At 58.0% G+C, this 27799-nt stretch overlaps 2 protein-coding genes across 6 annotated transcripts in view; both read right to left on the bottom strand.

The window, feature by feature from the left end:
- The window catches only part of CSNK1G2 (casein kinase 1 gamma 2), a 29861-nt gene extending 17002 nt beyond the window's left edge, over positions 1–12859 (bottom strand). Inside the window, exon 1 of one of the 2 annotated variants that reach the window (XM_082072093.1) lies at positions 12714–12859. The gene's annotated coding sequence lies outside the window, so the exon portion shown is untranslated. The remainder of the gene's footprint in view (positions 1–12713) is intronic. The other variant, XM_082072094.1, reaches the window with a different exon arrangement.
- A 1650-nt stretch (positions 12860–14509) lies between these two features.
- On the bottom strand, positions 14510–25903 carry SCAMP4 (secretory carrier membrane protein 4). 4 transcript variants are annotated; one of them, XM_082072402.1, is made up of 8 exons: positions 25763–25903; positions 24609–24671; positions 24434–24489; positions 22758–22886; positions 21248–21404; positions 18566–18667; positions 17680–17797; positions 14510–17413 (listed from the first exon to the last, which is right to left on the bottom strand). In XM_082072402.1, the coding sequence occupies exons 3-8, from the start codon at positions 24438–24440 to the stop codon at positions 17237–17239; spliced, it is 690 nt and encodes a 229-aa protein (XP_081928528.1). In that variant the 5' UTR covers positions 24441–24489; positions 24609–24671; positions 25763–25903; the 3' UTR covers positions 14510–17236. The 4 variants fall into 4 exon arrangements, with proteins under 4 accessions (XP_081928528.1, XP_081928529.1, XP_081928531.1 ...); XM_082072403.1 differs by having other exon boundaries at positions 24614–24671; positions 25763–25897; XM_082072405.1 differs by having other exon boundaries at positions 24614–24668; positions 25763–25895.
- Positions 25904–27799: the final 1896 nt, after the last annotated feature.

Raw genomic sequence — 27799 nt, 5'->3', positions numbered from 1 at the left:
GCAGACACGCCGATGCCTTTCAGCCCCCCCTCGGCCCCGCGAGAGCTGCATTCAATAAGGCGTCTCAGACACAGAGTCACTTACTTCAACAAGTGGTCTCAGCCGTCAAGCCCCTCGTACGCGCCGAGTTTTGCGGCTCCGCCGGCGGGTTTTCTATTTAAACCAGACAATAGATCCACAACACAGCAAGCTCCAGCTCGACACCGGATACTAATTAAATCCATGCTGCTGCTAGAAGGCAGAGCTGCAAAGGAACCAGCTGCCTTCCAAAAGTCCACAGCAGTTGGCCAGGAAAATCTGTTTACCAGCCCTGTGCCCTCCCCTTCTCCTGCTCTCCCCTCCACACATCTACTGAGGTTGATGTAAGAGCAGAACCTGCTTTTTTCCCCCCAGAATCAGCCCCATCCTGCCCAGTTTTTGCACTGATTTCATTGCCACAAGCACACTCATCTTGGCAGAGGGCCTGCAAAGGTTTCATTTCTAGACTCGAGACCCGATATTGCCATTTACTCCACTCACACCCCAAGCACAAGGCGCAAGGAACCAGCTGTGCAGCGGCACCGACCCCAAGAGCCCCCGGAGCAGGACGGTCCGGCCGCGCCGGACTGACGGGGAAAGGTCCGGTCCCCAGCGCCACCCACCGCAAAACCTGGGGCTGCTCTCGCGCTGCTGGCTCCCGGCCACGCGGGCTCTGTCTGCAAGCAGTTTCCAAAGGGTTTCCACATAAGAAATGCAGGTATCCCGAATCACGGAGTCACGTTTGTGTCCTGGGAAATAGAGCAGCCCGAGAGCTGCTGCTCCAACAGCTACTGAGCGCTGACCTCTGGAAACAGTTACAGAGCCAGAGGCCAAACCACCTCCAGGGACAGCCCTATTCCAGATTTCAACCTCTGCTGTTGGACACAAAGCCTTTTGAACCATTTTTGCTTCAGTTGCGGGGGAAAAAGAACCACCTTGACAACTCGGCCGCCCCTTCCCTGCGCTGGCACGCGATGGGAAAAGGAGGCCGAACAGCGACAGATCCTGACGTGCTGCGAGCGGCTGCGGCACCGCGGGGATCCTGACTCACGGCGGCTGAGCAGTCCCTGCAGATGCTGAACGGGAGCTGCACAAGCACGTCTGGAACAGGCACCGCCGAGCCCTCTCCGGCCTTCCCCCACCGCCACAGAACTTTCCGGAACGGGTTTATCTTCAGGTAACGGCGCTGGCTCAGCAGCAAGAGGCAGCAGGAGGACTCAAGGCACCCGCAAGAGCCTTTCTGTGAAAGGGACGATCCTACATTTGTCACAAACACATGAATCCACCACAACCCGGATCACCAGGTACCTGTGCTGGGCCACGCTCCAGAACCAGGCAGGAACTCGTTGCATTCACGTCAGGTGCGCGTGAGTCAGAGGGTCCAACCACACACGGGACGAGACGTCCCCACAGCTGCGGAGCACGAGCCGCAGCCGCGTCCGCGCGCGGCAGGAGGGAGCAGGGGCCTCGGGGACGCCGCGTGCAGCGCTGAGCAGAGCGAGCGCTGTCGGGGGCGGGAGGCGCTCGAGAGAGGACGGAGAACACGACCGTTTTGAGGATGTCCTCAGAGATCCCGCAGCCTCGAATCCCACATGCGCTTCCTCCTGGCACTGTGAGGGATCAGCTGTAGCCGAACGAGGGGCTCGACATCTGCTCTCCAAAGGATACGAGACGTTTCCCAACCCCTTTCCTATAACAAAAGCAGATTCCAGGATGCACAAGGCTCCCATCCTTTCCTCGCCCACGCGGGTGACAGTCTCAAAACCTTTCATGCACCTGGAGAAGGTTCCTCCCGCAGAGCAGCTCCCTCGAGAGCAGGATGCCCAGGAGACGCACTCAGCACCTTTTCATCCCCACGGCCTGCAGACAGGCTCCCAAATAACCTCGGGAGCAGGAGACTGGGAACGCGCTGCTGCTCCCAGACACTCACCCCACGGGTCTCCCCACAACACAAACGGCTTCAAACTGGCATCAGTGAACAACCCAGAGAACCCCCACTCACTCCCACCCTCCACCTTCATCAACACTTGTCATGAGGAAGTGCTGTATTACAGATTTGCCCAGGACCTCAAATGACAGAGCTTCATCCCAACGCCGCCCTGGCACCGGAGCAGGGAGGAAGCGGCAGAGATGGAAGCCACATAAAGCACAGCCTGTTTATCCCCGTCTCCCAGATCTGAGATAGCTGCTCATCCCACAGGGAACGCGGACAAGTGAGCACCCCGGGGCCAGAAGGGCTTTCCAGGGGGTTTCTAAGGCGCCGCAGTTCAAAGCGGGGGGCAGGCGCACAGAACACAGCTCGGCAGATCCGACGCGCACCCAGCCCGGCTGTCAGCGGCTCGTGCGCCGCGGTGACACGCGGGTGACAGCGGGTTCCCCGCTCCTCAGCCCATCTGGGGACTGTCACTGCAGAGATCTGCTTGGCCTCCTGTCATGTGTATCGCTACCAAACCCTTTTCTGTCAGCAGGATCTGGGTTGGCATAAGCACTTTTAATAGTAGATGTATTTTTTTTCCCCTTAACCCATATCCTCTTGACAGAACCAGGTTAGGAAGCAGCTGCACTGGCAGATCTGGGGTAGCCTTTCGCAAGACACAGTAGGGAAAAAAGGGGTACCTGGGTCCCGTTATCTCTTCAATCACCAAACTACGGGTCACTGCAACTTCCCCAAGGGTGGCAAGGAAGGGGGAAACAAGGCCAGCTCTGCTCTGTCCCGGTCCAGGGCGGAGCCCGTGCCCCGGAGAGCCCGGAGCAGGGTGCCGGGGGGGTGTCATTCCCACCGCTGACAGGGGCTGTTTCCATTTCTGGGTTGCAAAGCTGCAGCTCTGCCAACTCGAGCTGTCCCACATTCCAGCCAACACCATTTCCCCCTCTGCTTTTTTTCCCCAGGTTGCTCAAAGCCCCACACATTTCCTCTCCAATTACTGCCAAACCTTAAGAACTGGGGAGGGAAAGAAAAGGGGGGAGGAAGGGAAGGCTCCAGGGGGTTCACATGGCAACCTCTCCCCAAAGAGCCGTCACACTCCTTGCGCTGAGACGCCAGAATCACTTCCCTGCTGCAAACGGGGGAGATGGCCAGGGCAGGACCCACAGCCCAGACTGGGGAAGGGAAAAGCAGCACCACGCAGTTCACCTCTCCTCAGAGTAACGGGGCGCAGGGACGCCCCGTGGCACGGCAACATCCATCCGCTCACACGCCAGCGCCAGCAGCATCTTCAGAGGAGCGACGAGCAATCCACGAGCCATTTGTCTTCCCGCCCCTCTATTACAAGACCGCGCAGCTCAATCCAGTACACGTCCTTCCTCGCAGCCTCTCCAAGGTACAGGAGCGACCTGCTTATTTTACAGATGGGGAAGTGACGTGCCTGTGATTTCAGAGAAGAAAAGGCTGGTAGAGAAGGGTAATTCCCAACTAACTGGAGACTAACTGGGACAAATTCCTAAGAGCTACATAAATACCCCAATCTGCTGGCTTGCAGTGAGGGATAAGCTTCAGAACAGAGACCTACGTCCCATTCCTGGTCACGCCACGGGATCTTTTTCCTTTCCCATCCCTCACACAGAGGATCAGACTCACAGCCCTTTATTAAGCACCGTGACACTTTGTGCATTGAGGACTCCGGTTTGCCACCAACCTTCACACCAGAAAGGCACGTTCCAAAGGTCGTTTCTCATCTTCCATCATTCCCCACCTGCGGGCGTTTGGTGCGGGATCAGAAGGCCAGGAATGAAACAGGAACGCCAAGGAGCGGCTACAGCCACAAGGTGGTTACAGAGGTGCTGTGGGTGGACAGGGAACTTTGCAAGGGGTTCATCCAAAACTCTCAGACGGGGAGATCTAGCGTGACCTCACCTGCTCCAGACCCGCTTCTCTGGGCCCTACACAAAAGGGTTACTTTATAAAGTCAGGGGGATCACCCACATGAAGGAACACGCAGGATACACCCCCCAGGAGGACCCATTTCATCTCGCTGCTATTAATACCTGGAACATTATTTGCATGAACAAACTGTCCCTTCTCCCTCATTTCTGGGCTCTCGCTTCTCCGATTTGTCCCAGAAAACCCAGCCAACACACGTTCATCCTTCTCTGGAACACACTTCCATCCAAAACCCAAACCTCTTCTTTTTTTTGAGCTAATGACTTATGTTTCTGGTTCCCATCACCTCTTCCAGCCCCTGCAGACAGAACACAGCTCCCCTGGCTCCCTCATTCATTACGCAGCCAACTTGTGGGCCTAAACCCATCAACGCTCATTATGGACATAGGCCAAGTCTCCCCAGAGCTGTTGGGTGCCCCGTGGGTGGGTGCTCAGAGGGGCTCCCAGCCCCGTTCTGGAACACGGGCCCCTCTACGGCCTTTCAAACTGGGAACACGACAACAGAGCCTGTTGGGCTCCTGCCAGAGCCCTCGGGTTGAAGGGACACAGCACAGTTGTCACCATGGAGTTATCGCCACCATCACAGACAGTACCAGGTGCCTGCAGAGCATCCAGAGGTGGGGAAAAGTCAGCTGACGTCTTCTAAAACAGTCCCTGATCACCACCCGAGCTGGACGGGGCTCTGGCAAAAGCCTTGACTTGCCCAGCGCCAAACCTGCCACTAAAAGCCAGAGTCGAGCTCCGGCTGGGCCTGGCTCTCCTCAGCCGGGATCGGGGCTGCTCACGAGCCCTTTGCTACACAGAGGGAAGTTCTCAACCCCTCGGAGCTGGGCTGAGCTCTGCAGCGGGAGCCCGGGCCCAGCCCTCCCCTCAGGCCGGCCGCAAACCGCCACGGGCCTTTGATTTTGCCTCAAGAGGAAACATGTTCTTTCTGTATCTAAGCACAAATAGTCAAGCATGGCCAAAAGCATCCAGTCGAGAGCACAGAGCACCAGAAGTCTGGGCAGAGGGTTACCAGGTAGCTAAAGAAGCCCAGACTGCACTGAGGTCTCAGGGCAGACCTCACTGTGGCCTTTCCAGACTTAAAAGGGGCCCAAAAGAAAGACACAGCTCCAACATAGCCGCCCTGCCTAGAAACATGGGACCAGCAAACCCTCCTGGGGTTACTGTGGGCTGTGTGACGGCGTGTGCGTGTCACACTGTGAGAACGGTGACAGAGGACAGGAGAAGCCACAAGCCCAGGGAATGGGAAATCCTGCCATTAGCAGGATCCACTGCAGAGGATTTCACGGCTAATGAACTCTTGCTACCAGAGACCACAGAGAAGGCAAAACGCAGCAGAGCATTTCTTTCCCGATAAGCTGCTTTTATCAGGAAGTTCGCGCACGCTTCGGCCCGGCTGCCCACGCCAGCCCCAGCTGGAAAGCAGCTCCGGCCGGTGCCTTCAGCTCCGCGCGGGCCGGGCCGTGCAGCAGACACACCCTGCGCGGCCGCGGCGCCAGCGCCGGGCGCACAAACACTTCCTGCCGGCCAGAGCGGCCTCCGCACCTGCCAGGAGAGGAGCACAGACCTGCAAATACGGAGACAAACCTGCTTCCTGAAACCCCCTGCTCCCCCCCGCGGTGGACGCTCCTCACTCAGACTTCTTCCTTAAGGCAAATAGAGCCTAACACGCACAAGTTAAATATTGGCCCTAAAACAATAGCGAGTGCCTTTAAATGAATCTGGCTGGAGAAGCACCACTCTGGACTTTGATTTCTGGCTCTGAACAAAAATAGGAGCAAAGCAGCAAGTGCTACACTCTCGCGTCAGGAGAAGTCGGATCTCAGGCCCTGCCTGTCCCCTGCCAGGACCACAGTCAGCAGGGGAACCATCCCCTGCTCGTGCACGATCACACCCCCGGTGTCTGCTGTCAGCGAGCCAAGCCCGCTGCAACGCATCCTCTGCGCTGCGAACAGGAGGATTTTGAGTTTCATCTCCAGGCCTGTGCTTATACACTCAGAGAAACATTAGAGAAGACCTGCTGGGAGCCCTGGGTGCCATCCAGACTGCAGCGAGGGCACCCGCACCTGTTGTCCTCCCGTCTCGGGCTGCACGGGCTGCACCACCGCCGTCCTCAAAGGCGCCCGCCCCTCCATCCAGCTGTGCCTGGCAAACCCAGCTCTCCGGTGCGGAGGACGCTCTAGGCTGTTCCTGCTACTCAGGCAGCCCGGCCTCCCCACAGACATGCTAGCTCTTGCAAGAAAATATCTCAGCAAAGCAGGAGCCCAAGAAGTCAGAGAGATGTCAGCACAAGAAAAGGAGAGGGGAGGGCGAGGGGGGGAAAGAACAAATACACCTGCAGCACAGCTGCAGCCGGGCTCTGGGAGGCTGCGGGCAGTCTGCATGCAGAACAGGGGAGCAGCGCTCCTAACGTGCCTTGGCAAACAGCCCCGAGCGGCCAGAGCCCCCACGGAGCGGCCAGAGCCCCCACGGAGCGGCCTCGCTTCACCCCAAAGCAGCCCCACGATGCTCCGTCACTGCCGAGCCAAGTCCGCCGGGGCCGCTGCGTCACTGTCCTGCTCACACACCTCCCTCGCAGCCAGGCAAGGGAGCTCCTGCCAAAACCACCTGAAACCAGGGTTTGCTCCAACACAAAGATCTGCCCACCGTTCCTCCGTGGCAAAACGCCACAACAGATTTACCCAGAGAGCTTCAGCTAGAGAACGGTTACTGCGGCACGGCACAGGTGTGCCTGAACAGCACACTGCACGGTAACTCCTGTTCCCCGTGTTTGTTCCATATCCTGCTAAATTCAGCGTGGTGTGTTAACTGAGTTTCTCCCAAACCTGGTAAGCTCGAGGAGCACCCTGCTCGGCTCTCCCTGCTCCAAGGAGTGGGTCTGGGGGGGAGAAAAGGGGCCTGAGCGGTGGAGAGCTGCTCCCTGGCAACATCCCCTGCTGTGCTGTGACTCAGAGCCCGACGGCTGCTGGGCTGGATTCCTCTCTGTACGCCTTTCCCTGTACTGAGACTCCTCCTGCTTCAGGCTGGAGAGCCTGCTGGGGACTCCGACAATCCCCTCTCGGGATCCCCCGATCGGGCAGACACTGCTAGGAAAACAACACGGGTTTAAAATCAGCTGCGAGTTACCTCGGAGGAAACGTTCAAGCTCCATCCCTCCAAGCACTTCCTATTCCTGCGCCAGGCGAAGCCCACTGAGCGACGAGCTCCAGCACGTTTGTGCAGGAATTCCCAGGGCTTGAGGCAGGGACTAGTCCGTACCTGTCGGCTCCAAGCCCTCTGGTGCCTTGTCCCATCGCACGCTGACCCCACACGCAGAGACAACTGCTGCGAGCAATCCCTTCGGCACACCAACCGTACCACCCTTAATATTCTCTGTACTTGGGAACACTAAAGCTTTTACTTCAACTAGAACCGCCATCGCCTTTGGGACAAGAGGAATCGGTGTAGTTGGGGGTGGGGGATTCCTCAGCCCGCCCTCGCCCACACGCACGCACAGAAGGTGCTGGAAAGCACCGTCCTCTCCCCGCATCAAACTGGGGAAACCGGGCAGAGTACGAACTCCAGCGCTGCCACAGCTCGTGCGAAAAAAGGAAAAGAAAAAGGGCTTCTTGCTTTGTTGTTTATACCTCAGTGCTCTCTCAAAAGCAAAAAAGCAGCAAGATTTTCCTACCTGAAAACATTGAGCAACGACAAGAGTGTGTAGGCATGGAGCCTCTGAGGCGTGCAAACCCCTCACACCTCCGTTCGGGTTTAGGTTGGATTACCGCTGCCCTTCCGGAGCCCGTCAGCCAGCACCAGGCACCAGCCACTCTCAGCACGGCTTTCGGCCTCCAGGCTGAGGGGAAGGAACCCCGGCGACGTGGCCGCGCGCCCTGGGCCCCCAAAAGCTCCAGCGCCGCTGCCCCACGCCGGCTGCTCAGAGGAACGCCTCACAAAATCCGAGTTCAAGACCAGCCTTAACCCGTTTGTTAACTCCAGAACATCCCTCCCAGGCTGACAAAGCCCGCGTGTCACCTGCCAACTGCCTAATTCACCATTTGCAAAGCAAAAGCCAGGCCTCCCTCATTAAGAAACATTACATAATGATAAATAACAAAGGGCTACAGGACAGGCTTTGGTTGGTGGACAAGTGAAACGGAATGATAAAAAAATGAACACTTCTTTCTTCCAGACTCTCAGTGTCTCAAACACCCTGGGAGCACAACGGGTGCCTTATTTCCAACACCTTATTTCCAAGACATGGTTGCAACAGCACCGTGGCTCATTGCAATGGTCTCGCACTCAACTGATCGCCACCTCTGCCCAGGGACACCAAATAAAACGCTTTGTCAGAGCGCTGTCCCCACCAGACAACAGTGGGGCTGAGGCTGGAGAGGAAGCAGAGCCCTTGGTTTAGTGTCACAGGTGAATCTGCCTCAAGACATCGAGACCTTCGTTTCCTGCGTGAGAACCTTTGCGCTGCAGCGTTGTAAGTGACACGGTCTGACGGCGGAGGAGAAGGCAGACGGCAGCAGGACACTGCTGGAAAATGTGACTGTCACCAGCCTTCCCGCAGGACAACACACTTCACGGGCACAGGGAAACCTTCCTGGACACACGGCGAACCTCTGTCCATCCTCTTTTTGGAACCAAAGCAGCCAAATTCAAGTGTTTCAAGAACTAATTGACTTCCTCTACTCCAGGAGCAAACTCTCCTTACTGCGAGCTGTAAAAGAAATCACGAACATCCTGCTCCAAAGAGCGTTTTGAACCACCCTGCAAATTCTCACCTCCAGGTTTCAGCTCACCTGAAGAACCATTTCCTAAATTGCACAGCGTGGGATCACCTCAGCACTTATCGAGTGCACCGATCTGCTGCACCGTTACCATCGCAGCGAGCGGAAGACAGACAGACGCTCTGTGGTTTCACGCACGCCGCGCTGGCCCCAGCGCACGCTGCAGCAGCGCTCGCTCCCCACGGCGGCGGGGCCAGCGCAGCTCTGAGCAGCTGGGGAGAGCCGAGCCTGCAGACAGCAGATCTGGGTCTCGCTGTCAGAGAGGCAGGAGGCATCTTGGAACGTGTCCGCTCGATGCATGCTCTGCAGTGAGCTTTGTGTTGAGCCAGTTATTAAGAATAATGCATCACCATAACATGCAAGGGAGGGGTTGTCCAACAGGAAGGGCTGCAGCCTGCGCAGGGATTTCCAATTCCCCAGGAAACAGAGGGCAGCAGCGCGGACTGGGAGCCAGAGGGAGAGCCCGAACACTCCGCGTTAGCTGCCCCACGGAAAAGCACTTTGACACTCTCCTCACCACCGAGCCCCGTTTCTTCTCTACAGCGACGGAGCCACCGGAGCTGCAGACTGCCAGTAGGAAGTACAAACATCCACTGGAATAAAATCTCAGAACTATTTATAAGCACACGGCTTTTCTAATGGGAAGATAACTCATTCTCTGGCAGAATTGCAGAGTTGCTGGGAACTCCAGGGTACGGCAGCGCTGGAGCAGCCTCCAAGCCGCACCAAGGCCGGGTCTGAGGACGGAGCCCCAGTTTCACGGCTTCCCACTGCGCCCGGGACAAGGCAAGTCTGTCTAGTCCAAGCCCAATTACAGGGCTGCGGGCAGAGCTGTTCCCACAAGCTCTGAGCAGAAAGCCATGGTAAACACAAGCAGGAAGCTCCTGCGTTGCCACCTGAGTCTCCCCCTCCCAGCAGCGCTATGACGGAAGAGGGTTCGACTCCTGCTGCGGCCCAAGCCACGGGAGCAGCGCAAGGCGAACCAGGCGAGGGGAAGGAGAGCGGCTGCTCCGCAGCCCTCCTGCGCGTCCCCAGGGGCGGCTGCTCACCCGAGGCTTCCTCACCATCTCAGACAAACCGCTAGTGCCCGTAGCGCTGCAGTTCCCCTGTTTCAGAGGCAGAGATAACCAGCTCGTGCCCAGCCCGGCTCACGCGAGGACTGGTCCTTCCAGCGGCCTGTGACGCCCCCGGACCGGCAGCCCTGCACATACCTGGATGGCCCAGCCAAAGCTCAGGATTGCTGGTCCAGCCCAGCTCACCAGAGCTCCTCCTAGCCAGGAAAACCACAGCGCCGGGGGGAGAAAAGGCTCCAGAGCACAATCAGGCCCGAGTCCAGTAAACATGTTTATTGGCAGTTGCTCTCGGACATCGTCTCTTCCAGCCCAGTGGGGCTGGAGGGGGTGGGGGGAAAAATACTGATTGTCCACGAGCACAACCCTCATGTCATTCCCATTGATCCGCTGAGTCACTCCCGTATTAACAGTTTTGACAACGCTCGGGCTGCACAGGAGCTCGGAAACGGAATACAAAACGAGAGGCGAGGCAGAGCAGCCTCTCTACATCCCGACAGCGGCGGAGAGGAGCACTCGCAGGGCAGAATCCAGGAACCTGCTGAACTGCAAGTGCCAACTTCCTCCTCTCCACTCGCTCTTCTCAAGAGCGCTGCAACAAGAAAACCAAACACGGAGCACGGCGCGAGGGCAGAACACAGAGCTCCATTCAGCGCGCCCACGGAAACGGCCCAGAATAAACAGTCTCCCCTGCAAACCACCACCAACTGCACCCCAGTCGTTCTGGTGCGGGTGTAAACCAGAGCGGCAGCTGCTTTTACAGAGAAACTACACAAGTGATTTATAAGGCCTTACAGATTCGGAAGCTAACGAGAAGAGATGACATCCCGAGGCACACTGACGCAGGAGGGCAGCTGTCTCTACAAGCTAATGAGACGATCCCAGGGGGTCCCCGGACATGGGGGGACACGAGAACCTGCCCCCAGCCAGGCAGCGGAGTCACGTTAGACCATCCTCATCTGCACCACGAGACAACGACCCACCAGTGGCCCAAAACGTGCTCAGCAGGGATCGAATCACCACCGAACAACAGGCCTATCTGTAATGAACCGAATTAAACCAAACCCAACAGACCTTTGGCAAGTTCCTCCCAGGAGTCAGGCCTACCCCGCCACAGAGCAGGCCTCGCCATGGCTCCCCATGGAGGCCTCCTGCCCTAATTTACAGCAATTCTCTTTCAGACGCACTGGCAAACACCAAACGTTCCCTCCAATTTGTTATATAAGGCCCAACTTTTAAACCTGTGTGCTGGCGGTGGGAGACGCGGCACACGGCCCGACGGGACCGTCCCGCCGGCACAGGAACCCACAGACTCCTCGGAATTCATCTCCAGATACTCAACAGTTATTGTACAAAAGGAAAACAGACGGATTAGTTAACGAGGCAACTTCCAAACACGCTGGTACAAACCACTCGCAGTCATTTTACACACGGTATGACCCGGGTCCTGGTTACCCCCAGCTTGTTTAGAACGGACTAATTTCATGGCAACTTGAAAGATACTTAACAAACTTCATTTTTTAACTTCAGAAATACATCTAAGACAGCAGGTCCCCATGCTGCCCGGAACACAGGCCGTTCCTCAAAAGAAAAGACACCTCCCCAAACATCCCCACAGCTTCGATTTGTCCCCCGCGGTCCGGGAGCGTCACTCCAGTCCCTTCTGCCACCGCCAAACAGGAGGCGCAGGCCCCCGCGGCCCCGCTCGCTCCCTCCGGCTGCCTCCGAGCAGCTGGAGTCGGCTCCTGGCTGGTGGGGGCAGAACCGGGAGGGTATTTTTCCTGTTTCTCACATTCATCCTCACCAGCTCTGCTAAAGAAACAAAACAAAAAACAACAAAAAAAACCCAACACCAAACTAAACAAAAAAAAGCTATTTTAAATACCAGATTCAGCACAGTCCCTTTCCCCAAACAAACACTTCCCAGCCCGGGGGAAGAGGAAAGCCGCCCACAAAGGAGCCACATCCTGCGAGGGGCGGCCCTGCCGGCCGGCCGGGCAGGGACCCGATCCCCGCAGGGACCCCATCCCGGCCGGGCAGGGACCCGATCCCCGCAGGGACCCCATCCCCGCAGGGACCCCATCCCCGCAGGGACCCCATCCCGGCCGGGCAGGGACCCCATCCCCGCAGGGACCCCATCCCGGCCGGGCAGGGACCCGATCCCCGCAGGGACCCCATCCCGGCCGGGCAGGGACCCCATCCCGCGGCCCCGCTCGGGCCGGGCAGGGACCCCATCCCCGCAGGGACCCGATCCCCGCAGGGACCCCATCCCCGCAGGGACCCGATCCCCGCAGGGACCCCATCCCGGCCGGGCAGGGACCCCATCCCCGCAGGGACCCCATCCCCGCAGGGACCCCATCCCGGCCGGGCAGGGACCCCATCCCCGCAGGGACCCCATCCCGGCCGGGCAGGGACCCGATCCCCGCAGGGACCCCATCCCGGCCGGGCAGGGACCCCATCCCGCGGCCCCGCTCGGGCCGGGCAGGGACCCCATCCCCGCAGGGACCCGATCCCCGCAGGGACCCCATCCCCGCAGGGACCCGATCCCCGCAGGGACCCCATCCCGGCCGGGCAGGGACCCCATCCCCGCAGGGACCCCATCCCCGCAGGGACCCCCTCCCGCGGCCCCGCCGGGCAGGGGCTGGGGGCGCGGTCCCGGGTGGGCCCGAAGCCCTTCCCAGGGCTGCAGAACCCGCATCGCCGGGCGGGACCGGAGCGAGGCGGCCCCGGCCCCCCGACCGCCCCGGCCCCGGCTGCGCCCCGCCGAGCCCCAGGCCCAGCGCCGGTACCTGTCTCGCCCCACGGCCCCTTCTCCCCTCCGGGCCCGGGCCCGCAGCCTCCCCAGCGCCCCGGCTCCCGCCGCCCCCGCCTGAGGCGACGCCCGGCCCGGCCTCCCCCCCACCTCCGCGGCGCTGCCCGGTCCCGGCCGGGGCGAACCGCAGCAACAGGGCAGCCCGGCGCGGTTACCTCCGCGGGCTCTCAGCGCCGGGCCGCGCTGCCGCTGCCCCGCGGCCGCCTCCCCATGGCGGCGCCCCCGGCCCCGCTCTCCTCACGCCGCCTCTCGCCTCCTCTCACCACTCCGCGGGCAGCGGCCAGCCAGCGACAGCGCTACGCCACCGGCGTAGGCTCCCCTCGCGCCCATGCGCCCCTCGCCACGCCGCCGGCGTAAGCGCCTTTCCTGAATAGCAAGTCCGAAGCAGAGAGGCCCGGCGGAGCTCGGCGCAAGCGCAGCCGGCGGCAGGGTGGTGGCGCAACGGCGTTGGCGCAAAGCGCGTTCGAGAATAGGAGGCTTGAGGAGAGCGACGAGAGGACGACTTTGCAGCAGCGCGGGGGCACTTTACGGCAGCGCCGCGCTTGGCGGCGGGCGCCGCTAACTGCGCAGCGCGGGTGCAGCCCGCACGGGGCTCGGCGGGCCGGGGCGGCGCTGGGAGACTCGATCAGCACCAACCGTATGGAATGGTCTTGGGAAGGAGGCACAGCGGGGAGTCACGGAGCCACGGGGCTGGAAAAGCCCCTCCGGATCATGGAGTCCAACCATAACCCCCCCTGCCCCGTGTCCTGAGAACCTCCTGTCCGTCTGTCCAGCCCTCCAGGGCTGGTGGCTCCAGCACTGCCCTGGGCAGCCTGTTCAATGCCCCACAGCCCTTTGGGGAAGAAACTGTTCCCAGATCCAACCTCAACCTCCCCTGGGCAACTTGAGGCCGTTTCCTCTGCTCCTGGCGCTTGTTCCTGGGAGCAGAGCCCGACCCCCCGGCTCCAAGCTCCTTCCAGGCAGCTCAGGATCAGGTCTCCCCGCAGCTCCTGTTCTCCAGCTGAGCCCCCAGGTCACTTTTCTCGGTGGCTCAGAGTGGTCCCTGTGTGAGCGTTTCGGCGAGCGGGGAGGAGGCCCCGCTGGACGCTGCCGCTGCTCTCGTCTTCACGGCACGGGGCGGACTCATCCCCAAAATGCGTTCAGGCAGTGGGCGAATGAGTTCATGTGGGTTTGGGGGAGAATCGTCTTCAGCCACCAGCATCCCCCCAAAAACCCATTTCAGCGTTTCCAGCTGCTTGAAGGAATTCTCCCCCAGTTTGTGGAAATGCCCCCCCACAGTTTGTCTCCGGTACCTTCCCCCGCGGGTGTTCACCTCCAGCAGAACACGCGGGGACAGCGGCGGAGGCTGCAGGAAACCGGGGCCGGCGGGAGCGCGACGGCGGCGCCGGGCGGGGTACCCGGCACGCGGCTCCGGAGACCAGACACCGAGATCAGCAGATGTATGGAGCACCCGGCACCAAAACGTCTCTTTTAGGGTATAACAGGGGTACAAAGCCACAGCGCGGTAATTCGGGGTGATAAATTCAGCTATGTGCTAACAGAGTGGTTCAACTCACCGCTGCTGTCAAACAGCCCGTTTACTCCGGGGATAACGATCTCCTTTGGGCAATAAACCAGGGAAGGCAGAGCCGGCGCTGCGCGGGCCGGCGAGTCTCTGAGCTCAGAGGTGCCAGGAGAGGAGCTGGACCCCGTCGCTCAGGAGCTGCGACGTCCCCCGCCACCCCCGCTCTGCCCTCCGTCCCCTCCCTCCAAAAACGACGGCAGCAGTTTCGGTAAACGCTTATCAGGCACCTGCGAGAGTACAAACCGCAGTGCGCCCCATCCGTAAACGTGCTGGTCTTGTAAGGAAAGAAAACAACATGTGGGAGACTTTGGGGAAAAGAGAGATTTTGCCATTTCCCTCCGCCAGATGACTCCGGTTACCTAGGAACAGACACACTGCTCTGGCACGGCCAGTTCTTCTCATCAAGCACAGGATGAGCATTTATTGTCTTGTGATCAGGAGGAAAAAAACACAAACAAAAGCCAGAGCTCCACGAGTAACATGAAAATATCGCACACGTACACGCCACGGGATGCTGAACAAACCGGGGCCAGGTCCAGGTCAGTGGTGTTAACGAGTCTTAGAAATCTAATGTAAACATCTAAAAACATACAGGAGTCAAAACCCAAAAAGCCAGGGTAGCGCAGGCCGTGCATTGACTCAGCGCTCTGGAATTACGGCTTCTGGCACCCGAGGGGACGGGGGGACGAGACGCGGCAGATCCCACCCCGAGAGGTTCGGCCGAGCTCTGGAGAGGTCTCAGGCAGTGACTGGTAACGAGGGGCGGTTCTGGTGTCTGGCTCCTCTCCTGCATCGAGCATTTCCAATGGGGGGCTTCAAAACAGCCCCCGGGTTAAAAGAAATACAGGGCACAGAGTCCCGGTAACACTTTAACGCTTCTCCTCTCGATTCCTTCACAACCCTGACCTGGCACACGAGAACCAAGGGCACACACCAGTCGCTGTTGGCAGGTTTTGGCAGGGGCTGAGGGCGCGCGGGCAGGGCCGGGGGGACGCGGGTACACGGGGCTCCGGCTCCCGAGCGCGGCCGAGCTCGCGGCCGGCCCCAGCCTCCCTCGCTGCCCGTCCTGCAACCGCACTGCAACCGCACTGCCAGGGAGCGAACCCGCAGGCAGCCCCTTCATCCCTCTCTGATGGCAAGCGGCAAAGGACACTTCACATTACACTTGACGCATGACAAAGGCACCTAAAAGCTTGGCAATGTGATGGGGTTGTGTTCTGGTAAGAAGGCTTCAAGCGATTGTACTTACAAGCACATTGCGCACTCGCAAGAAAAGAACCCCTCGTGCTGGAGCACACTGAACACCCCGGAGCAGAGCGGAGCAGAGCAGGCCGGGCTGCAGAGCCGCTGAGAGCAGAAACCCCGGGCGCTCTGCCCTCCGACGCGCGGTCGCTCCGGCGCTGCGGGCAAAGCCGTCCTGCGACCCGAGCGCGCCGAGCGCTGGCAGCGTGGACAGAACGGGTAGCAGAGCAAGCGGGAAGCGCCGCGGGAGCGACGGGGACGCAAAGTTCTCCCTTGTGAGCTATTGTTGTATTAGATAAGGCACATGTAGAGACAAGTTTTCAAAAGATCACTTGCAAATCAATTCCACCTAGCTAGGACAAGCTCCCTGGCCCTTTCCAGGAACCAGTTTTATTTTTCCAGTTACTCAGTGTGAATTCGGAGTGACTCCGCTTACGCTATAACATCTCTGGCGTCCCATCCGACAGCCAGACAGGTCTGTCCCGTGGGGAGCCCAACGCCTCCCACCTCTCCACCATCCTTCACAGGACCGTTGGCCAAAACCTTCCAACGCTCGCACCTATAACAACATTGGGAGCTGATCCCCCAGTTTTGACAGGTCTGAGAAAAAAAGAATCGCAGCGGGGTGTTGGGGGAGAGGAAAACCTGCTGCGCGGATGGGTGGGTGCGGGACGCGGGAGCGGGACGGCTCAGGCTGCAGGAACGGAGATGGACGAGGTGGATGTGAACAACCCCTCCCGACAGCTCTGTCCTCTCGTGAGCCGATTCTTGAGAACGGCAGGAGAACCTGCTGCTCGTGCACCGGGGAAAGTGCTGCTGGCTACACAGGTAATGGTTCTGAGGACGCACAAGCTCTCCTGCTCTACCAGACCCCATAATGTTTGGATTTCAACTGCGGAATTAAAACTATTCATCGTACTAGAGTTCTTCCCGAAGCACAGCGGGGCCCGGGCGGGGATCACCGACCCCGCGCCCCGCTGGCCGGGCGCCCAGGGAACGGGCAGCACGAGCCGCGGCTGGTCGAGCGTTTCTTGGGGCAGCACAAAACCTGGATGCCACGTAAGATCTCGCGCTGCCAGGGCGAACGTCCCCGGTGTCACCAGCTTCTCCGCAGCCTCCAGCTTTGGAACCGGCTTTTAGCGAGCGATCGTTAACAAATGAGATGAAACTGCACCTCTGAAGCACACAGATCTGACAAAAACCTTTGGCAGCGGGGAAAGCGCGAGTTGTGGCGTCACAACAGTCCCAGCGGGCACGCGAGGGCTCTGGGGGACTTCACATCTGAACCCCGCGCACACCGCGAGCACCGTGGCCTAAGGATTCTTCACAGAGAGCACAAGTGAGTGAGGTTGTAGGTTTTACAAATACCTTTGCTATCACTAGTACCAAATCATTTAGGTGTCGCGTTTCCCTTAGAGTAAAAAATTCCAGCTTATTCATCCAGGAGAGTAAACACCAGTTGCCACTAATGCTCTGACTGCGTTTGTCACCAACCGTGCGCGGCGCTTGATGAAAACGGAGCGGGGAGGTGGGAGAAGGGGCGGTTACAGCCTTCGCCATCGCGGGGAGATCGGCTTTGTCACACGGCAGGAGAGGATCCCTCCAACGGGGCAGCGCGGTCGGTCCCTCCGTCTGCAACGAGGCAAATACCGGTCACCCGATGCAAAGAACAAACCCCGTTCTGGCAGGGCCGCGCAGAGCCGGGGGCGAGGGCTGACGGCACGCGTCTCCTGCGGTGGCACGGAGATCAAACCAAACAGTCCACACGATGACTGGGGGCTTGTGGGGAGGGAATGCAAATGATCTTTTCAAAAACAATAATTAAAAGACCAACAAAAGCAGATAATCCAGGCAGTTTGCGGCGGTCGCCGCTCAAGGCCATTGGCTCCCCGGGGGGTAGCTGGGCACCGTGGGGTACTCCGGCAGGCTGTTTCCCGAAAAATTGCTGTACTGGGCCTCCCTGCTGGGCGGGTTCCGCCAGGCGCCGCTGTGCCACTCGTCCTGAGCCTTCTGGAAGCTGCCGCCGGCCCCCCGGTAGATTTTGTGCACCTAAGGGACCAACAGGAGGAAAATCAGCAACGCGCCCCCACATCTCACCCGGAGAGGAGCTACGGTCACTTTGGTACCGTACCGGGGACTTGTTTCTCTCTTTAAAGTCCTGCACTCCCGAGCAACAAAAGCACTACAAATGTAATAATACCAACCGGCTATTAAACCTTGGAATGCAGTGCCGGCTTCAGTGTCTGCGGAGCCGCCTGTTCACGTTATCGCGATATGGAGACACTCCAAGTCAAAGGAACCTCTGCAGCACTTACCCTTACGATGCAGATGAGCATCGCGACCGCGGACATCGTAAACATGACGGCGGGGAACAGCATGAACACGGCGGCCGCAACGTTGGTGCTGAAGAAAGTAATGGCTGCCAACCAGCCGCTGGAAGAATCAGAGAGAAATGACCAATATCATTATAGGTCTCATTTTAATCTCCTTGTTATCAGAAAAAACTGTTCGCTTGTACCCAGAAATTACCAGGCAGCTTTAAAGCTCTTGAAAACAAAAAGAACAATGGAGAAAATGGCCAGAATTCAATGTGACTCAGGCAGGTATTTCCCAGGATCTCACACCTCGCTCGCTCGCGTCCCCGCGGCTCCGAGCCTTGGGGGACAGCCCAAGCACGGACCTTGGGAAGAGGAGGTTTATTCCCAAGGTGCTTTTGGCTGTGCAGAGATCGTGTGTCTAGAGACCAGGCTGGGAACACGGGGGTGCTGTGATTCACCCCTCCGGCCCTCTGGGGGCAGTAACCAGGTAGGACAACGAGAGCAGCTGCGGTTAAGAAAACAAAATGCTACACAGAGCGCCAAGACGTGATGTTATTTGTAATTTCAGCAGGAATTGCTCTCGAGTCTCTAGAGACAGGAAGTTAAAATGCCAAACAATTATAACCAGGGACAGACACTAAAACGCTCCCATTTATTTTAGGACAGCTCTCACAATACTTGCTCTATAGGCCAGCACTGAGTCACCGTGTGCTGCTCGCCATGTGCTGCCAGCAACTGGAGGGCGATGCTGAGAGAGCATCAGCTGAGTCTAGAAACCGGCCGGTTAAACGGCCAAAGGACATTGTGGGAAGGTGCTAAAGAGAACGAGCAGGTGAGGGGATGTGGCTTCTGCCAACAGAGCGACGAACACAGGACTGCTCACCAAGCTCCCCAGCCGGAGAACCCGATCGCCTGCAGGACCGTGAGCAGAAACTGGGCGCCGAAGATGAAGAAAAAGGCCATGAAGTTAAACGAGCTGTCCGACCTGTGAAGGAAGAGACGCAGTCAGGGAGAGAGCGGCACCTCGCGATGCCTCACACTGGTGTTTGACCCCATCGCGTACAAACCCCCAAACGTGCCATCTCAGAACAGACTTTGGAGGCTGCTCCTCTTTCCCCACGCAGCCCCGTGACTCGGCAGCCCCAGACGTGTCCCAGTGAGCCTGGCTCCCGACTGCTCCAGCAAAGCAGCCGCGCACGTGGTGTCCGTGCGGAGAGCCGGGCTCTGCGAGCACCGCGGGCGCAGTCGCCTCTCTGCCCGACGCCTGAAGCCGGCGCGGCCCGGCGCTCCGCGCCCCAGCAGGGCAGTTCCAGCGGGGAACGCCTCCGCGGCTGCTCCTCATCACGGTCACACGCCCACGGTTAATGATCCAGCACTGGGACACCACCGGAGGACAAACAGCCACAGGAGAAGCAGCAGAGGCGTGTGCTCGCGTCTTTGCAGACTCCACGTCTCCGGGATGTGACGGTTGAGAGGGTCCTGAATACGTGAGGCCCTTTGATCCACGCGGGTACAGCAGGGTCACGACTACGATCCCAAACGAGGGGCTGGGCAGACCCGTTCCTGGTGTCTCCATTGCGGGTGCACAGCGCGGTCGTGCCCGAGTTTTGGCTCCACCACAGAACAGCAGCAGAACAACCTCATCCCACTGAAGCAGCCACAGCGACGAGCCGGCCTGTCGCTGCAGGGCCAGGCGCAGCTCCCCAGACCATCATTTTCAATGACACTCATGATTCCTGTTCTCTCGGGAACTCAAAGGGCCCATGATTTACAGAACAGATCTACAAAAACCACTTCAGCTGCTTACAAGGCAGTTTGGTGCGAGGGGGAGTTTCCAAAGGAGCTCCAGTCATACCCAGCTCCTGCTCAAACCCCACAAGTATTTAATGTTTATTAGCATTATAATTCCAGCCTCTAAAGCCTGAAGAGGAGCCGAGGGAGGCAGGACGGCGGGCTCTGGAGAGCTCGCTGTGTGCACCCCGGTCTGACACACGCGGAGAAGCCGCGGGTGACGGCGCGGTGACCTTCCAACAGACGGCAGAGATGCCGTGGAGGACACTTGCCACCCTGAGCATCCTCGATGATGCCACCCTTCGAACGGCACCTCAGAGTCCAGCGGTGTGACAGAGATACTGCGAACACGGGCTGTTCGCAGCAGAGCCTGTCGTAATCCAGTTAACGAGGAGCAGGCTCCAGGCTGAGCCTGCAAACAGCCGCCTGCGCCTCGGACCTGCCCGGGCCGGGGGAGTCTTCGTTTGAACGGATCTGCGGGAATTAGTGAGGATACACAGAAAAGGTGATTTCTGATCCAGCTTTCCAGGGCAGATTTGTAACAGCCCTGCCCGAGCGCCAAAGCTCCGCAGCTGATTTAATTGTGGACGCAGGCGGCTGACGCGGGTTTGACGGCAGCACCCTCCGGCACCGCGCGGTGCGCGACGCCGGCACCGAAGGGCTGTCTGCCCAGGAGAGCCCGGCGGCGGCTCTGGCCGCGCTCTCGAGTCCCGCACGGAACCGCGCTGCCCCGCTGCGCGCTTTCCAAGCCTCTCCCACAACAGATGGCAAAGCCGACGATCCCGGGGCTGCTGCTTTTTATAAACTGTAGAAATCTTTACACAGAGTAACCTCGGGGACCTTTCAGTATTCAGTTGCATAAACACATACAAACAACATTAGAAGAAGTAATTAAAACGGTCCCTGTGAAGCCCAGAGGAGGTCAGTGGGTGGAGTGATTTTCCCAGAGTTCAGAATGGCAAATGCTGTTTGAATGGAGCCCGGGGTTCCGCACGGGGGACGGGGACAAAAGCCCAGAGCTGGGTCTTCCTCTCCTAGAACTTTGGGATGAATCCACGGGATGGGATGAATAATGAAAATCCAGAGCACTCTGGTAACGGGGCACCAGGACGAGCTTCGCGCTCGGAGCCCAGACTGGCGTGCGCTGGTGACACCGCGCAGGCCCCCCCGCGCCAGCCGGGAACCGCTCGGCACCTCAGGGCTCTGACAAACATCATTTATTAATGTCGGATTAGTGCCTCGTGATGCACAGCGAGCACCAGCAAATGCAAATGTTGATTAATTAAAGTGAAAATGTAGGATGGCTTTACATATTTGTGGAGTTTCAGAAGGACTCGCCCCAGGGAGGCGCTTTTATCTAAAACGCAAAGCTGCCGAGCTTGCGAGCGTCTAGAGACAAAAACCAGAAGAGTTCTCAAAAACTAATAACTTAATAGTCTTCCATCAAAACAAGCCTCAGCGAAGCTCCATCAAATTAGTATCTATCTTAGTGTTATATGACCGTGCTGCTAAGCTTGAGATATTTAAGTAGAATATGAACTTCATCCTCATGGAAGTAGCAAACTACTCGCTGCTGCTCGCCGCCCACCCGGGGCAGCTGAACTCAGTCCCGCTTCTCCTGGTTAAGAGAGGCCACATTCTTCTTCATTTCCAAGTAAACAAGACACTCAGACACCACGTCCTTCGTCGTTACCCAGACAGCCGGACCCCCACGGGGACGCGCTCGGTAACGCGTCTCTCTCCCCGAGGAAACCCAAACAGAACTCCCCCTTACCGGAAGGCCTTGTACGCGGGTCGGAACCAGCAGACGTAGCCGCAGGGACTGAAGAGGACCAGCCAGAGGATGGCCAAACCAAAATTGGCCCCGTAGCCTCCTCCGATCCACCACGCCAGGCACGCGATTACGTTCACCGCTAGCGTGATGCAGTAAACTGTGGAGAGGGCAGAGGAAAGAACATGAGGTTGTGCGGTTTCGTCACATGAAAAGGAAACAAAGACGCGGTGCTGCGATAGGAACAACCTGGTCTATAGTCTGTCCTGCAACTCCTCGCAGAGGCTCCGCAGCTCATCCGCACTGAGCTGCCGTGGAGTTTGTTCTCCAGCAGTGGGAGCTCTGGTACAGGTTTCTCCAAGTCACCATCCACCTTAATTAAATGCTCACATCCAATTAAAATAATGAGCATGCAACCTCCCAACAACTTTGGCGTTTCTGTTTTCAATGCCAGCCTTTTCTTGTCCTTCCCTTCATGTGTCTCCCTCCATCCCATCCCCAAAAAATCAGGGAGACTCCAGAAGGAATGGTGCTGTGGGTGGAAATGTTGAACTCCCGGTGCCAACGCCAGGTCCCCTTGGCCGCGCCTGGACCAGTTGCCCAAATGGCCGGTTGCCCAAACGCTTGGCCCTTTTCCAGCTGCCATTAGGTGGAATGAGGGGCGCTTTGTTTCGGAGGAGCCGCGGACAAAGCGGCCTCACAACGCGCAGCATTAACCGGCGGAGTCTGAAGGGACAAGCGGTTTCTTCAGGCAAGAGAATTACAGAGCTCATTTCAGCATCTCGAAATAACGGCGGCACAAAGGGCGACAGACGATGCCGTTGTTAACGCACACCAACCTTGCTCATACGCACACCCTGTGCACCGGGAAGAAAAGCCACGGCACCCAATGCACAGCCGGCAGAAAACAAGCTTTCCTGCAGCCAGAGGGGAAAATGGAGTGACGAGCGTTTGGGGAAAAAAGATAATAAAGGCAAAAAGATGTTTGATCTGCCAGTGTGTTCTGTGGTTCTCCAGACCTGCTGCGCCCTTTTTCACCCCATTTCTTTTCGTGGAGAAGAATGGTCAATCCTCGTTACTGGTTTCTGAATGGCTGAACCAGACAACGAAAAACTCAGAGCCAGGAATGCCCAGAATATCCAGTGTATCCTGAATATCAGCAAATCACCACGGGAACGTTTTGCGGGCTGAGCAGCTAAGGAAGAGAGCGCATGGCTGGAAAACGGCCCCGACTGCGCAGGGAAACCTGCAGGTGGCCCAAACAAGGGGGAATTTCATCCTCCCCACAGCAAGGTGGGGATACAAGCGGCAGCATAAGGGCCGCATTTATCTTCTTGCCTAAAACTCTCCTGTTCATCTTATTTTATGTGAATTTAGGTGGGAATTACTCTAAGATGAATCATTGTTTCTCATCAACTTATTGCAAAGACTTTAAGGCACAGGAGTCATTAAGATCCACTTTTTTTTACTACACATATAGATTTTCCCAGCACAGGTTTCTTATTCAACTTACAGATCCATACGTGGTAGATCCTCTTCACCAGAGACTGGTAATCGATGGGAATTTCGTCAGCGAAATTCTGGTAGAAACACGGTTTCAGAGGGATGAACTTGGGGAGCGGAGGGAAGTTATTCACCTTTTCTACAACACAGAACACAAATACTCGCTTTGCACTCAGATACAGTAAATCCCACGCTGACAAAAGCAACGCGGTGAAGGAAAGCCGACCTTGGGGAGAGATTCTGTTTAAAATCAAGGAATTAAATGCCTAAATTCACTGGCAGGTTGGCAGGGAAGAGTCTAAAGCTGTAAGCCGAGCTTTAGGAAAGGAAAGGCTTCGCTTTGTGCAAAGGAAAGGCCTATTTTCATGCGGAAAATGAGGATGACACCCTCTGTGAGTACATCCGAGTTAAATATGGAATAAAGTTTGAAGTCACCAGCCCAATTTGACTTTTCCGTATAAAAACAAACATTAAACCTTCTGCCCCTGCTCATCCACCTCCTCTAAATGCACTGTAGGTTAGTTCAGATGCCCTGTAAAGCTGGGCTCAGGCACCGGTTAACGCCTCCGCTGGCCCTGTCACCCGTGTGCCCGTGTCCCACGGCTGATTCAAAGTCCACGGGAACCTGGACGTCTTAGCACTAATTTTCTGTTTGCTACAAGCGTCTAATGAGCTTTCTCCTGGGCAGTCTGTCTCCGCAGCCGACAAACGGACACAATAACCCTGGATCAAAGCAAAGGAAGGAGGCACAGCTGTTACAGCCAGAGACACAGCTCTAGGGAAGCCAACAGACCAGGATTAACTGAACAGACCAAAAGCAGATTCCTGGACAATCTTTTTTTCTGGAGGGAGGGGGCAGTTTTCTGTGTCTCGCAGCACCAGGTCACGCTGGTTCTGCCCTCTCCCATCTCTCTACTCCTGCAGCACCAACCTCCAGTGCAGGAGCCCCGAATGGTGGGGCCAAACCGACCTGCTGGGCACCGGCCGCTGCACTTTGTCCTTTTGCGAGCTCAGAAAATGCTCCAAGTGCTTCCGCTTGTTTGCCGGGTACACGCCATCGGGGTTTCGCCGCTGTGGCTGCCCAGGTGCAAGCAGCCAGGTGACTTTTGCCCACCCAGAGACCCTCTAGTTTACGACTGCTCCGGGTTACTTCCAGAACAGCCAAAGGAAACCGAATTAACCCCCCGTTGACGTGTGACCCGCAGCGGGGCTGCTGCAGCGCTCCCACCCACACAGCGACCAGCAAGCGCGAGCCGCGCTCTCACAAATCAAACTGTGTTCCCAACAAACAGCGGCTGCGCACGAGTCCAGACCTCCCCTTATCTTGAAAAAGCTGGGAGGAATTTTGTCACTGATTTTGCTACAAGTAAAATGGAGATGTATTAATACTGACAGTACAGCTAGGAGTGCCGCAGAAGGCTGTTTAGCCTCTGTAAGGAAGGAATCATTCTCCTGTGAATAACTTCCATCCCCAGGAAGCTTTCAAACGAGTCACACCCGAGCCTTGTTGTGAGAGCAGCAGCCTCAGCGGACAAACCCACAGCGAGCACACCAAGGTCAGAAACGAGGAGCAGCTGCGGAGCTTTCGGGTCACTAAGATCTCAGGGAGGGACGTGTTGGATACCTGAAAAACATTCTGGGAAACTGTTTTTCTCCCGACATTGCCACGTTTTGAGGAGCTCTTACCTGCCATTTCTCTGAGGAGTGTTCCCTGGTGAAATTCCGGACACACAACAACGGATCTATTGGAGAAAGAAGCTCAGGTCAGCACATGGCGCAGCCAGCACCCGAGGAACCCCAGCACAGCCACGGGCTGTGAGCGCGGGGCTCGGCACAAACCGTACGGAGGTCACGAACTCACCAGACCTAATGCCGCATTTAGGTGCTGAGATGGTTTCCTGGTCCCTGCAGACGCTCCCGACTGCTGAAACAAACAGAAAATCACTGTGAGCTGGGCCGTGAGCTGCTGTCCCAAAATAAACAAATCGGCTGGTACACAAAGCCCAACAGCCCTCGTTGCTTTAATAATTCCCACAACGCTCCTAAACACACAGATTCATTTTTCCTGTCGCTGCCGTTGAACACAACGGTAATTCTGGAAGACTCGGCTCCTGCGGTTTTCTCAGCGTCAGGCGCTGCTGATTCTGGCAGCACCGATCGCACAGACAAACCGCACAGGTCTGTGCTGACCCCTTTTTGTCAAGGATAAAAAACCCCTGTGCCCCCACCCCCAGACTGGAAACACGAAACGCCACAAACCAACCTTCTAAACCAGCCCTGGGGGGTCTGACAAGAGTTATCAAGAACCCAGGAAACTTGGACTAAAAACTGCCCCTGTACAAACACACCAAGCCCGCCCGCTGCCGCCAGCGCACGCTCAGAACCGCTGCGCTGGACCCAAACCCACCGATTCCCAGCAGCTCACTCCCTGTTCTGCGCCTCCGTGCCGCCCTCTGTGCCCGGTACAGTCTGGAGGCCGTGGAATCTACACCCCTGCGATTATTTTGTTGGGGTTGTGTTTACTTTCCTTTTAAATGGAGCTGTTCTAGCACAGCCCTTGGTGGAGACAACGGCACTCTGAGAAGTGGGACCTGTACAGGCAGCTTATGGAGATCATGGAGTCCACCCATAACCCAGCCTGTCCCAGCCCCGTGTCCTGAGAACCTCCTGTCCGTCTGTCCAGCCCTCCAGGGATGGCGACTCCAGCACTGCCCTGGGCAGCCTGTTCAATGCCCCACAGCCCTTTGGGGGAGAAACTGTTCCCAGATCCAACCTCAACCTCCCCTGGTGCAACTTGAGGCCGTTTCCTCTGCTCCTGGCGCTTGTTCCTGGGGAGCAGCGCCCGACCCCCCCGGCTCCAAGCTCCTTCCAGGCAGCTCAGGGATCAGGTCTCCCCTCAGCTCCTGTTCTCCAGCTGAGCCCCCGGCCTGTCCCCAACACCTCCCCGAGCCCCGGCCGCTCCCGCACCGCCCCCTCTCCCCGCCCGTCCCGGTGCCGCAGCCCGGCCCCGCTCACCGCTCCCGCCGCAGCCCCGCAGCCTCGCTCCCGACCCGCCGCGGGGCGCGCTGGGAAAGCGAGTCCCGCCAATGGCGCGGCCGCGGGGCCGCGCGCGTCCGGGACTGCACTTCCCAGCGTGCCCCGCGGCGCGCCCGCCTCTCGTCACGTGAGGGGCAGCCGGCTGCGGGGCGGGGCTGAGGCGCGGCCGGTCCGCTACGGCGGCCGAGAGGGCCCGCCCGAGGCGCCCCGCCCAGGGTCTGTCGGGAGAGGGGGATCAGGCGCCCCCTCCATCCACGCAGCAGCGTCGCGGCCCCGCAGCGCGTGTTTCAGCTGCGCACCAGTAGAGGGCACTCGGCCCCGGCAAACACAGAGGGGCTGGCACCCCGGTGGGAGGGAGAGCGGGACAGGGACACCGAGCTCCGGTCACCGGGCTGGGCGGCCGCGCGGTGCCGGGCGGGACGGGCGCTCGGGCTGTCCCTCGGTCACCCCGTGCGGGTGCCGGCGCCTCCCCGGGCCCGTCCGCGGGGCCGTCGTGTGCGGGAGCCCTGACATCCCTCCGTGTCCGGGCCTGGAGCCTGGGATCACGGCACCATTTCGGCTGGAAAGCCCCTGAGGATCATGGAGCCCAACCATGACCCCCCCGCACTGTCCTGAGAACCTCCTGTCCGTCTGTCCAGCCCTCCAGGGATGGTGACTCCAGCACTGCCCTGGGCAGCCTGTTCAATGCCCCACAGCCCTTTGGGGAAGAAACTGTTCCCAGATCCAACCTCAACCTCCCCTGGTGCAACTTGAGGCCGTTTGCTCTGCTCCTGGCGCTTGTTCCTGGGGAGCAGAGCCCGACCCCCCTGGCTCCAAGCTCCTTTCAGGCAGTTCAGAGATCAGAAGGTCTCCCCTCAGCTCCTGTTCTCCAGCTGAACCCCCAGGTCCCTCAGCCGCTCCATCACATTGTGCTCCAGCCCCTCACCAGCTCCGTTCCCTCCTCTCCACTCGCTCAGCACCTCAAGCTCTTTCTTTTCTGAAAGGCTCACACGGTTCTGCCCCGCGCAGCCCGGGGTGTCAGACCCGCCTCCCCGGGCCCGTCCGGCTGTTATCGACACCGTCAATACTTCACAACATCCGAAATCTCCCGGGGTGTCCCAATGCTGCCGGCGCCACCGGGGCCCGAGCCCGGAGGAGATGAAGCTTTTCCCACGACCCGAGTGGTTTCTCCCCCGTCTCTCCCTTCGCTGTGATTTGGAGCCACAGTCGCTATTCCCAACATTATTCATTTTTTTTTTTTACCTTGCAAAACAGACTTTATTTTTCTTCCTGTAAATTGTGTGCAATATACAGCTATACCTATAGAATATGCCGCAATACAAAGCTTTTTGTCCATACATTATATTACTTTTTATTTAATGTCATGAAAAATTCAGACAAAGCTTTTGTCCTTAAATAAAGGTTCCCCTGCCTCCTCCCGCGCTGGCCGGTCCCAAAGAGGACGTTGTAGTTATTTTCTTTTCTTTAAAAAAATAGAAATTACAATCTTACAAGACAGGACATTCAATGAGAACAGAAGCGTTTTCCTAAGTCTAAAAAGTCAAACATTTCCATGAACCTGTCGGTATCTACAGGTGGGTAAACGGAAAAAACAACAAACCTCTTCCATTTCTTCCTTTCATTTGCAGAGATAAAAAAGAACATAAAACCAACTGAAACTTTATATATTTTTTTCTCTTTTGCACCAACATTCACAAGAATATATTATATATATATATTATCCATTTTTATACACAGTGTGAGGGTTCTGGAGGTGGAAATGCACACTCAGCCAGACTGCCGGAGCAAGCGAACGCGCACGGTTCACGCTCAGCGCACAGGAGGGATCCCCGCGCCGGGACCGCCCGCCCCGAGAACAGCGCGGCAAAGCGCCCGCTGGGACGGACACGGCTGGAGACACCGCGCCCGAGCACCAACACGAGCCGCAACACGAACCGCAGCCCAAGCGCCAACACAAACCGCGGCCCAAGCACCAACACAAACCGCAACACGAACCGCAGCCCAAGCGCCAACACA

This window comes from Streptopelia decaocto (genome assembly GCF_964273445.1).
Source record: "Streptopelia decaocto genome assembly, chromosome: 24".
NCBI lineage: Eukaryota > Metazoa > Chordata > Aves > Columbiformes > Columbidae > Streptopelia > Streptopelia decaocto.
Note: the sequence above shows the minus strand (reverse complement) of the source record. Positions and strands in the feature narration are given on the sequence as shown.

Coding starts and splice junctions, on each gene's coding strand:
- SCAMP4 (XM_082072402.1), bottom strand. Junction 18,668..21,247: donor CCCGCGTACAAGGCCTTCCG/GTAAGGGGGAGT, acceptor CTTCCTTCACAG/GTCGGACAGCTCGTTTAACT. Junction 17,414..17,679: donor TGCTCATCTGCATCGTAAGG/GTAAGTGCTGCA, acceptor TTGGTCCCTTAG/GTGCACAAAATCTACCGGGG.